Below are 10,884 nucleotides of genomic sequence, written 5' to 3' on the forward strand. Positions count from 1 at the left end.
CTTGGCAGCTGTGTCGGAGTCACCCCGGCCTCCCCAGCGGACCCCCAAGGCCCTGCCACACAGGTGAGCCCGGGGCCCGTGAGCGAGGAGCCAGGACACGCACGGCCACGCGTGTGAGTGAGCGAGGAGCCAGGACACGCACGGCCACGCGTGTGAGCCCTCCAGGACCCCGGGCGCTCCTCTCAGGAAACGCCGAGCCCCAGGGGCTGGGCTCCGGACAGGGTGGCCTAGCAGGAGAGGTGTGATGGCTGCACACCCCTGGGGGTGCCCTCACCCACCCGACGGGCAGCACCCACACCAAGCAGCCGCTTCGCCTCGGAGCAAAGGCAACGCTTCACCTCGTCCCCTGGGAAGTCACGGTAACCTGGTCCCGGCCCCTGAGCATGGGGGGCGTGGAGGAGGGTAGGGGCCACATTTCCCAGAATGCTTCTGTCCCAGGGACAGCAGGGGCGGGGGGAGGGGAGGACCCGCAGCAAGAAGGGACCACTCTGGGGTGAGACATCGGGAGGGGTTTCTGCTCCCAGAATTCCACGGGCCTCACAGGTGATGAGGGGACGTCCCTCACCCCGGGGGACAAGCAGGGGCCCGATGCTAACATTTCCCCGTCTGCCTGACCAGAGGGACCGCGTCCAAGGTCCCCAGGCCGCTCTGGCGCCTGCAGGAGACAGGGAGCCCCCCAAAGCCCGAGGGCAGCGTGGAGAGGGCCCCATCTATGTCGGAGCATAAGGGGCCAGATCCCGGCTCCCAGCTGCCTCCTGCCCTCGCGCTGGCAGGGAGCCCCGAGCACACAGGGAGCGGGCAAGCCCGGCCGTGCTGACGCCCAGGGACACGCCGGCCCCGCTCAGGGGGCTCCGTGCCCGCTGGGGAGGCGGCCACACGGGCCAGAAATGAGCACCGATTCTCCCAGGAGGCCTTCCAGACACCGGCCACCCCCACCGCCCGCCTCCCCTGGACTCGCGTCCAAGCCGGTACAGGCCTCGATGCCGGTCCCGTACCTGCCGCTCTCGGGCTGGTACAGGCGGGCAGGAGCGAAGCCCTGACCCCGCTACAGCTGCAGCGAGGGTGAGCCACCTAGAACCGTCCAGAACCCGTACCCGGGGGGAAAGCAGGAATGCTTGCCAGGGGCCAGGGGCCAGGGGCCGGGGTAGGGGGGGGCAGCAGGAGGTGGGAGTGTCTGCCTAGTGGGCACAAGGTCTGCCTGGCATAAAGAAAGTTCTGGAACTAACTAGGCAATGGTGATGGCTGCACACCCCTGTGAACATACTGAATGGTACACTGCAAGCAGCTAAAACGGCAAAATGTATACGTGTACTTTACCCCAAGACACTGTGAGCATCTCCCTTCTCCCCCAGATCCAGTCGTGAGGACGGGCGGGGGGGGGTGCCAGGAGGAGAAGGGGACTTCGGGAAAGGGCACCGCTCCCCTGGCCCGCCCTCCCCCAGGGCGCCTGCCAATCATGCCTGCTTCCAGCAGGTGCGTCCCACCAGCAGGCCAGGTGGTGAGAACAGAGGCCAGGGCTGGCCCCAGACCGGCAGAACCTGCCTCGCCACCTGGCCAGGCCTGACTCACGGCACCTCTGCCCCCACAGCGCTGCCCACCGCCACCCCCGGGCACTGCAGGTCCATCCCGGGGACCTGCCAGGATGCAGCCGGAAGGGACCTTTGGGGCCACCTAACCCAAGCCCTGCACTCAGAGGAGGAAGCCCGGGCCCCGGGAGGAGACGCGGGTCCGAGGGGGGCACAGCAAACCAGAGCCAGGCTGGCCTCGCGTCGTCTAGACCCTCCAGGTGGCCCCTAGAGACAGCCAAGCCCCCGCCTTGCCAGGAACCTTCAGGACCAAACACATCCTGACCCACAGCCAGGACGCCCCGGGGCCAGCCGCTCGTTAAAGCCTCCGGGAAGGCGGGACGTTCGGGACAGGCCTGCCCAGGCAGGCAGGGGCTCCCAGGCTGGCCTCGGTGTTCCCACCTGTAAACTGGGCATATTAAAGGGCAGAGCCAGCCACCACCTGGAGAGGCGGGAGGCCGCTGCACAGCACGCCCACCAGGGGTTTATGGTGCCGTCGGAGGGCTGTCTGTGGCGCTCCTAGGCCCATTATTGAGGAAAGCAATCGAGACGCCCAATCACCTTTGCAAACAGCCACATCCTTTCACTATTTATAGACGAGACATCAAACAGGAAAGGTGTCCTTCCAGCCCAGGAGGGCCAGACCCCTCGGCCCAGCCGGCCTTCCCGGCAAAGGCGCAGGGCACGAGGGCCTTCGGGCCGCGGCCTGGCACGTGGGGAGCGGAGCAGTCACTCCCCGGGTCCCCTCCTCTGACAACCCCGCTTCTGAGTCCCAGAAGCCTGACCGCGCCCCTGGCGCCCGGACCCAGCTCCCCCTCCCTCCGCCCCGGCCGACTGCTTGCCCTGCCCCCACCCCCTTCCTGCGAAGAGCAGCTTCTTTCTCTTTCTAAAAAATATTATCGCAATCTTGTCAATGGAAAGAACGTTGGCTGCCGCTCAAGGGCGGGGCCTGGCCCGGGAAGCCACCTCCCCCGGCGGGGAAGTCAGCGAGACTTTCTAGTTGACGCCGTGTGTGGACACGTGTTCCTACCCCTGCGCCGTCCTTGAGGCCCAGGCGCCCGGAAACAGAGGAAGTCCCGTCCCGCAGCGGCCCAGCCTGAGGGCGAGGATGCGCCTTCACTGTCCTCCCCCCTCGCCAGGACCTGCCAGTGACTCAGTGGAAACAGCCAGAGCAGGTGACAGACACGCAGAGTGTCCCTCGAAGCCAGGTGGCCGGCCCCGTCGCGTCTCAGCCCAGCCACTTCCTGCCTGAACCTCCGAACCTCCTCTTTTAAAGGGAAGTCGTGGTCTCGGCTCTGTTTCCTCGAGGGGTGGTCAGGGAGGACCCGGGCGGCGTGGCAGGACGGGGCAGCGGGCAGGAACCTGGGGAAGAGGTGGGCCAGCACCCGCCTGTGCGGTGTGTCCCTGAGGCCACGCGGGGTGGCGGGGTCCCCGGGAGCTGCCCCACCCACTGCGCTCACCTCCACCGGACAGTCACGCGCCCGTGAGCTCACCTCTCCTGCCCCCACACGAGAGAGTGGGCTCCACGCGGGCAGAGGCTGTTAAGCTGAGCCCACCGGGCCCAGGCCCAGAGCAGAACCCAGCACACCGGGGGCGCCCCTCGTGTCTGCGTGGAGCATTGTGGGCTACTAACTCCTCGGCTGGGCGAGCCCCTCCCCAGGCCGTGCCTGGCCGGCCCACCAGGCAGCACCTCTCAGGTCCTCCAAAGCCACTCATTAGCCAACTCAGCACGTGAGAAGGAGGATCCTGAAACCAGCGCCGTCAGCTCGAAAGGAGAAGGCGGGAGAAGACGGACCGCCCGGGGCCTGTTGCGTGCGCCCTCACCCACCCCCGAGGGATGCAGCGTGTGGGACCCTCGTCACGGACGGGATCTGTGTTCAGCTGGCCCTGCGGCCTGAGGTCACGGAGCTGGGGTAGCAGGGCCAGGCGTCCAACACAGGAGGGTCCACAGCTAAAGGCCACCGCCTGCCAGCCAGCCAGCCGGACGTTCCCCAGGGCTCTGGGCATGGGCTGGCCCGCTGCCGTGGTCCCCCGACTTTCCCACAAGCCGGGGAGCACCTTCGTCATCCTAGGGCCTCAGGATGCCCGCTCAGGGCACAGGCCCGGGCTGCAGGCTCGATCCCCAGTGCGGGGCCTGTGGGAGGCAGCCGATCCATGCTTCTCTCTCATCGGTGATGTTTCTCTCTCTCTCTCTCCCCGCCTCATTCCTCTCTGATATCAATAAAAATACATTAAAAAAAAACAAAAAGGGGGAGCCCACATCAGTACCCCCCAGCACCTAGGGCACCGGCTACGAGGTGCAATGCCCGGCCCTCGGCCGCCCGCAGGCCTCCAGCCTCCACCGCACACAGGGCCATCGGACCGTGCGGAAGGCCCGTCCTCCTGGCCACCGGCCGAGGGGCGCTGGGACTTCCTGGGAAGACGTCTGCACTTGCGCCTCGATCCCACCCGGGGCCACCTGACGGCAGCTCCTGGGGGCGTGGCCCTCTCTTCGGGGTGGAGACGGATGATTCACCAGGTACGGACGTGTCTGGCTCCGTGACCCACTGTTTCCACGCACGGTCCGTAAACCGGCACAGAGTTTCCCGAGGGCCCAGGTCGGCGGCTCCACTGCCCTGCACCCTGGCACCGTGGAGGACAAGGGCAGCGCCCCCTGCCAGACCGGATGGGCCTCTCTCCCACCAGCAGCCCTGCCGGGGGCTCCGGGGAAGACTGGGGAGTGGGGGCAAGCAGGCAGGCACAGGCCTCAAAAGCGGAGGGAGGCGGGGCCCTGTCCCCGAGTGGCCACGACACCCCCACACGGCACCGTGCGCCCAGACCTGGGCCCTTGCACATCTGGACCTGGCGGGGGCCCACCCCGGTCTGGTCCTTCACCTCCACCACGGCCCCGCCCAGAGGCAGGCCCCCGAGGACCGGCTTCCGCTCCTCTTCCGAGTGGATCTGTGGGTGTGCACAATGGGGTCTCTGTGGGCCGAGCTCGGCCGAGTGCCAGGCCAGACCGAGGCGGGCTTCCCGCCAAGGAGGGGGCGCCAGGCCCGGGGGCAGACAAGGCCCGCACCCCGATCAGCGGCCTGGCTCAGGCTGGCAGGGCCCCCAAGGCACCCAGGCTCGGCGGGGAGGAGGGCACGTCACTCTGTCCCTGATGCCTCATCCCGAGGCCGGTGAGTGGTGGCGGCGGCAGCCCGTACCCCAAGGCACCCGTTTTGGCCCAGGCAGCACGCGGCACGGGCGGCGGCCCAGGGCGACCTCAGCTTCCTCCGGGCCAGGCTGTCCCTGCTCCCTGGTGGCACTGAGAAGGCCCGGCCCCCACGCTGCCCAGCACAGCACCCTCCTGCCTGTCCCAAACCCTCTGCAAAAGCACCGAGACCCGCCCCCCCCCATGCAGGCGCGGGCTGGCGGGAGGAGCTGTGCATTCTGGGAAGCCACGCATAATTAATCACACAGCATTAATCCGCCTCCCCCGACAATAGCCTCTGCACTTCCACGGGGTCCCAGCTGTCGGCTCTGAATGAAGGGAAACAAGATTTAGGGCATCACGCGTCGGTGAGGCTTCTGCGGGAGGAGGAAAAAAGGCCCCAAAAAAGCAAAAGCAAAAAAAAAAAAAAGTAGTGTGCATTCATTAGCATCTGACAGACACAATCCCCTTTGTCCAGGAAGCTGCTCACAGGCCTGCCTAATTGGCCTCAGTGTGGGCAGGGGGAGCGGCGAGGGGTGCGTGGCCACTGGCCGAGGTTGTCAGGGGAATGGGCCCTTGGCGCTTGGAATGAGGGCGCACCGGATGGATGGCGGGACGGCGGCCGCTTCCCCTGCGGCCTCCAGGGGGAGGAGGCCTCCCTCTGTCCTGCGAGCGGCCTCCTCATTATTCCCATCAGGGATGCATTCAAGTTGAAGGGCACTTGCTACACAAGAGAAACATCCCCGAGGCTGTCGGGGACTCCCAGGCGGGCAGACAGCAGACGGGCACCCCCCTCCCCAACACATGCTCCGTTCACAGCGGGGGACCCGAGACTCGGAGGGTGAGGGGCCAGGCGGGCGGGGGTGGCGTTAGAGCTGCAGATGCCAGGACAGAAACTACACGTCCAATAGGTTCCCCCACCCCCCAAAACCAGAAGAAATGGGCCCAGCCTATACCACCCACTAGTTCCAACTTTTTATCCCCCGGCGGCACCTGAGGCCGCACCTGAGGCCCGAGGAGCAAGCTGGGCCCAGGAGAGGAGGTTTGGCTTTGAAATAGTCAGTTTCTTGCTGAGAGGCACGGCCTGCCGGGAGGAGCCTGAGCCAGGGCCCGGGTGCTCACCTGCCAGAGGTGCTCCTGGGCTGGCAGGGTGGGGGCTGGGCACCCCTATAAACGGCCCGCAGTTGCCCTGGCAGGCCAATGGTCTCGCGGGGACCTTTGGAAGAAATGGGGTACCGCGAGCTCTCACTTAGCACCCCAGGAGCCCGGGTGGCCCACAGAGGAGAGCCGGACCCTCCGGGGCCAGACCAGCTCCGCACACAGCATAACTGGGGTGATTAAGTAATTGCCAGACTCTGTCCAATAAAAGTAGCACGTGACCGCGCCCAGCCTTCTGGGCCATCTCCAGGAGACAATGGCCTAGTGTTCTGTCCCCGCCGGCCCTCCGCCGAGGCAGGGGGCTCCTCGCTGACAAAGCAACAGGTCCCGCGGGCGCAGGTGCTACTCACACACAGGCCTCCGTGCCATTGGCGAACACTTCACACTTCCCGCCATTCAAGCAGGTCTCGCTGGGCTGGGAACATCGCAGGCCTGGGGAGGGGAAGAGGAGAGGTCAGCTCCCAGGCGCCAGGCCCACCCCTCACCTCGTCGTCGTCTGTCTAACGGGGTTGCCCCAGGGAGCCCTTGCATGAACCCCAAGGGGCTTCAACGTTCTGCCCAGGAAGCTGGAATGAGGGACGGGAGGAGCCGGCAGGTGCAACAGGCACGTCCGAGCGGGGACAGGGCGGCCTCAAACGCCGCCTGGAGAGCAGCGGGAGAGCCGAGAGGGCCCCGGGCACGATCCCAAACTCGGCACCCCCACCCCGTCTTCCTTGGGGAGCCGGGCTGGGCTGGGGCCCCTATCCAGCCACCAGGATTGTCTTGCTGTTCAAACACGTTCAGCGAGGGGGCAGCGCTGGGGGGTGGCCACACTTGGCTCCCCCGATCGTGGGAAAATGCGACAGCTGCAAGGCCAGCCGCCCCGCCCGCCAACAAAGCGCCCGCCGCTGAGGAATCAGAGCAGCCCATTGTCGTGCCAGGGCCGCCTCCTGGGGCACCAGGACTGCACCCTGGGGACCTGGCCCCGCCTCCGAGGACACCCAATACCTGCTCCCTCAGGCATCTCCGGGGCTGCGCCCCCTGCGCACCCCGGGAAGATGAAGATGCCCCGTTTTAGAAGGAGTTCGACCCCACAAGCGAGGAGTGATTCACCCAGCCCCTCCCTCCCTCCATCCGCCAGGGCTGTGTAAATCAGGCCCCTCTCGGGACGGGGGACCCTGCCTGCTGGAAGCGGGAGGCAACTCTTTCCTGCAACTTTCAGGGCGGCTGAGTTACCCCCAGAGACTCCTGGGGACCCCCTCCACGTGCAGGGGAGAAATGAATGCGCGCCCCTCCCCACACCCGCAAGGTTTCCAAACTTCAACTCTGGCGAAGTGAAAGTCCCCCCAGAAGCAGCTGAATCTTCCGCGCCCGGCCCCCCAAAATCTGTCTGTGAGCCAGGAGAGGGGCAGCGACCTAGCCCGCGGAGGGAGCACTGGCGGGTGGAGCGGCCAGGCGCCCGGAGACCCTCGGATCCTGGGTCCGCGCCCCCGTCCCGGGCTTTGCGAGAACTCTGCCGACTGGGTGGGGAGACCGGGCCCACTTCGCGCCCCACTACCCGCCACGCCTCGCACCCGGCTCGGCCGCGCGGCTCGGCAAAGGCGAGTGCGGCACCCGGACCCCACACTCCGCGCCCCAACATCCGCCCCTGGCGCGGGCCAGCGACGAAGAAGAAAGATAAATGGCCCCAAAGCAACAGGAAACCAAAACCGACTCGATTCAAACCGAAAAGTGGTAGGCAGTTCGCCGCCCCGGGACGAGCCCCACGCGCAGCTAGTGGAGGGCGCGAGCCCAGGACTGGGCCTCCCGGGCGCCCAGCGCCCCACACCCGGCTCCCAACCCGACTTCAAACCCGGCCCCAGGAGCGGGCGGCACGAGTCCACCCCGGCTGGGCAGGCGGCGCGGGGGAGGGTCAGCCCTCCTCCCGCAGCCCCAGACCCCGGGTGTTCCCTCCCACCCCCTCCCCGCCCCGGGGCGCCCGGTCCCCCTTTCTTCCCACCCTGGCCACCCGCTCCCACCCCCACCCCCGGGGCGCGCGTGTCGGGCGCCGCCAAAGTTTCCGAGGGCGCGGAAAGTTGCGGGCTCGCGGGGGCAGGCGCCTACCTCGTGCGCCGAGCGCGGGCAGCAGCGCCAGGCAGAGCAGGGGCGCCAGGAGCGGTGGCATGCCTGCCCGCCGGCTGCCCGCCGCGTCCGGTGGTGGCCTCCTGCGCGGGCCGGCGGGATTCGGGCACCCCCGCGCGCGCCGGGAGAGCCCACGGGCGGCGGAGGCCCGCGACGGCCCTCTCCTTCTCGGCTGGCGGGCGGCGCTGGGCTCCGGTGGCCACTCGGCCCCCGCTCTGCGCCCCGGCTGGTTCCTTCGCTGCGCCGCGCCGCGCCCGCGCCCGCACCCACGCCCCTGCGCTCCCTCCCGCGGCCGAGGCACTAGTGAGGTGCAGGCGCCCGTGCGCTCCGCCCCGCCGGCCCCGCCCCGGCCCCGCCCCCGCCGATCCCTCCGCAGCCCTTGCCCCCCGCCAGGCCGCGCCCCTCCGCGCGCCCCGACCCGCCAGCACCTCCCCCGGCCAGGGCACGCCGTCGGGGCCGGGTCCTCCGGGGTGGGGGGCCGCGGAGGGCGGGGGCTCGGGGCTCGGCCCTGGGGACTACTTCTCGTGCCGAAAGTTTCCAGAGGCCAAAAGTTTGGTCTAGGCTGCGGAGGGATCCGGCGACGGTGCCGGGCCCAACGACAATTGGCAACCATTTGCATCTCAATGGCAGAGGGGGCTGGGGCTTGGAGGGAAAAAGGGGAGCCTGCGGGGGCCAGGCCCCGCCGGGAGTTGAGCCCCGAGAGGTGGGGAGGAGCGGCCGAAGCCAAGTTCAGGAAACCCTGGCCCAGGGGGCCCCTGCCCGGGAGCCCCGCGGTCGCAGCTTTAAGCCTCCGGAGGACCGAGGCTGGAGACCCCTGGCGTTGGCTGCCGGGGCACTTGACCCAGAGCGGGGTGGCCTCGCCTCGGGAAGGAGGCTCCGAGTGACCCCGGGACCCGCCTCTGGACGCTCCTTGGCCACTTCACTGTCCTGCCCCTTCTCCAGCGCCTCCTGCCTCTGGTGCCCCGCAAAGCGCGCGGGCCAGGCAGGCGGGCCAGGCAGACGCGCCGCTAGCGCCTGTGCAGCCCTGGGTGCTCCCACGTGCTCCTTCCCGATGATGGATTTCTCCGCGCCCATGTCAGGCTTGGGCATCATGTGCCAAGGCGGGCTAAGCGCTGGGCGTGCAAAATGCCCGCCGTCGTCCCAGGAAACCAGAGGGCGCGGCTCCTAAGGGGACAGACATCCCCATACGGGACGCTGAGCAGGGCGGGAGGGGCAGCTATCCAGCGGGCATCCTGGACTAGGTGGGGGTCAGAGGGCAGCCTGAAAGGTGGAGAGGGGCGTGGCCAGTCGCAGTGCACGGGGTAGGACACCAGCCTGCAGACCACCCGGAGCTGACGAGGCGCACCCTTACCCAGCGAGGCCCTGAGAGGTGGCCAGTCCGGGCGGGACAGGCAGGTTGCACACCTGGCCCGCCAGCCCTCCGCCTGCTGCCGGGCACTGGGGCAGCTGGGTGCTGTGAGCACTGGAGGGGCAGCTAGTGCAGGCCCCGGGCAGCTGCTTCCGGAGGCTCTCCCGCCCGGCCCGCCTCCTCCCAGGAGCTGGCTGCACCTCTCAGAGTCTGAGGCCACATCTCTCGGGGCCGGGGCCGGGAGCGGGGGCCCGAGACAGCAGAGACCTTCACACAGTAGCTACCGGGGCCTGGAGGAGCAGACGTTATTATTTATTTATTTATTGTGTTTGTTTATTTGTTTGTTTGTTTGTTTGTTAGAGCAGATCTTACAGACAGGAAGAGGGGCTGCGACGTCCCTCCCCTGTCCCCCCTCCCCCCAGCTCACGGACCCAGGGCTCTGCACACCACATGCTCCCTCTTCTGGGCGGGGGACTGAAGGCCTCAAGCCAGCGCTGCTCTGGGACCACTGCCTGTGCGCCCCCGTGGGAGCCCCCGTGGGAGCCCCCGTGGGAGCCCAGTGTCTCTGCCCACAGGCCCAGGCCCAGAGGACAGGACTGTCCAGCCCTGGTTTGGGAGCCAGTTCTCACCCTTCCTTCGGCCAAGGAGCAGCCCGGGGGGGGGGGCGGGGGGGGAGCACGAGACGGGGGCAGGAGGGGGACACTGCAGGAAGGGAGGAGGAGTCTTACCTGGGTCTGCCCAGCTGTGCCAACTCCACCCTGGGCCTCCACCAGACAGGGCCACGAGGCCTCCCCGGCTCCCCACCCCTGGGCCACGGGGGCGACCGGTGGGAGGGGGCAGAGGAGGAGGCCCCAGGAAAGCGGAAGTGCTGGGGCTGGGGAGGGGGCGGGCCGGCCTTGGCAAGTGGGTGCGAAGAAGAAGCACCTTCATTCACGAATGAGGGCAGATTTCTGGCCTCCCTCTGGTCTCTCTGAGCCTTCCCAGGCCAGGGCCTTGAGGGGAGGGGGCTGGGGTGCTGATGGGGGTCCTGGGGCCTTCTCTTAGGGAGGAGCCCTGGGTGGTCCATGATGAGAGCTGAATGGGGCAGCGACCTGCAGTCACTGTGGGCTGCCTGCCTGCTCCGTGGGGCTGGGACGAGGTGGGCAGGGAGGCCCCTGCACAGGCCACTCAGTGACGCCGCCCTGCTGGTCCCCTCCTTCCTGCTCTGCAGGTGCTGTTGTGCCCCCCTAGCCCGGGGGTGGGGTAGCATCATGCCCCCCTCGTTCTGGCTCCAGTCAGGCTGGTGGGGCCTGGTCGCAACAGACAGGTGGGCGGTGTGTGCACACAGCAGGGCTGAGCGCGACGCAGCCTCCTTGCTTCCCGAATTATTCACAGTCAGTGTGTGTGTGTGTGGGGGGGGGGGGGGCAGACTTAGGGTGCAGGCACAGTGGCCCTGGAGCAAGAGGAGAGGTGTCAGGGGCAGAGACGAGGGCTGGCGGCTGGGCTGAGGGGGGGGGGGGGTGGTCTGTGAGGGTGCGTGGCCTGGCCCGGGGTGGGCG

The 10,884-nt window shown here is 68.2% G+C and overlaps 1 protein-coding gene across 1 annotated transcript in view; it reads right to left on the reverse strand.

Moving 5' to 3' along the window:
• Positions 1-8,279, reverse strand: part of NOTCH1 (notch receptor 1) — a 43,762-nt gene extending 35,483 nt beyond the window's left edge. Inside the window, exons 1-2 of the mRNA XM_070430287.1 lie at positions 7,981-8,279; positions 6,249-6,330 (exon numbers count right to left, since the gene is read on the reverse strand). Of these exons, the coding sequence (XP_070286388.1) occupies positions 6,249-6,330; positions 7,981-8,041 (143 nt within the window). The 5' untranslated portion in view covers positions 8,042-8,279. The remainder of the gene's footprint in view (positions 1-6,248; positions 6,331-7,980) is intronic.
• Positions 8,280-10,884: the final 2,605 nt, after the last annotated feature.

Source organism: Myotis yumanensis, unplaced genomic scaffold (genome assembly GCF_028538775.1).
Source record: "Myotis yumanensis isolate MYYU_CA2020_CCGP unplaced genomic scaffold, mMyoYum1.0.hap1 SCAF_12, whole genome shotgun sequence".
NCBI lineage: Eukaryota > Metazoa > Chordata > Mammalia > Chiroptera > Vespertilionidae > Myotis > Myotis yumanensis.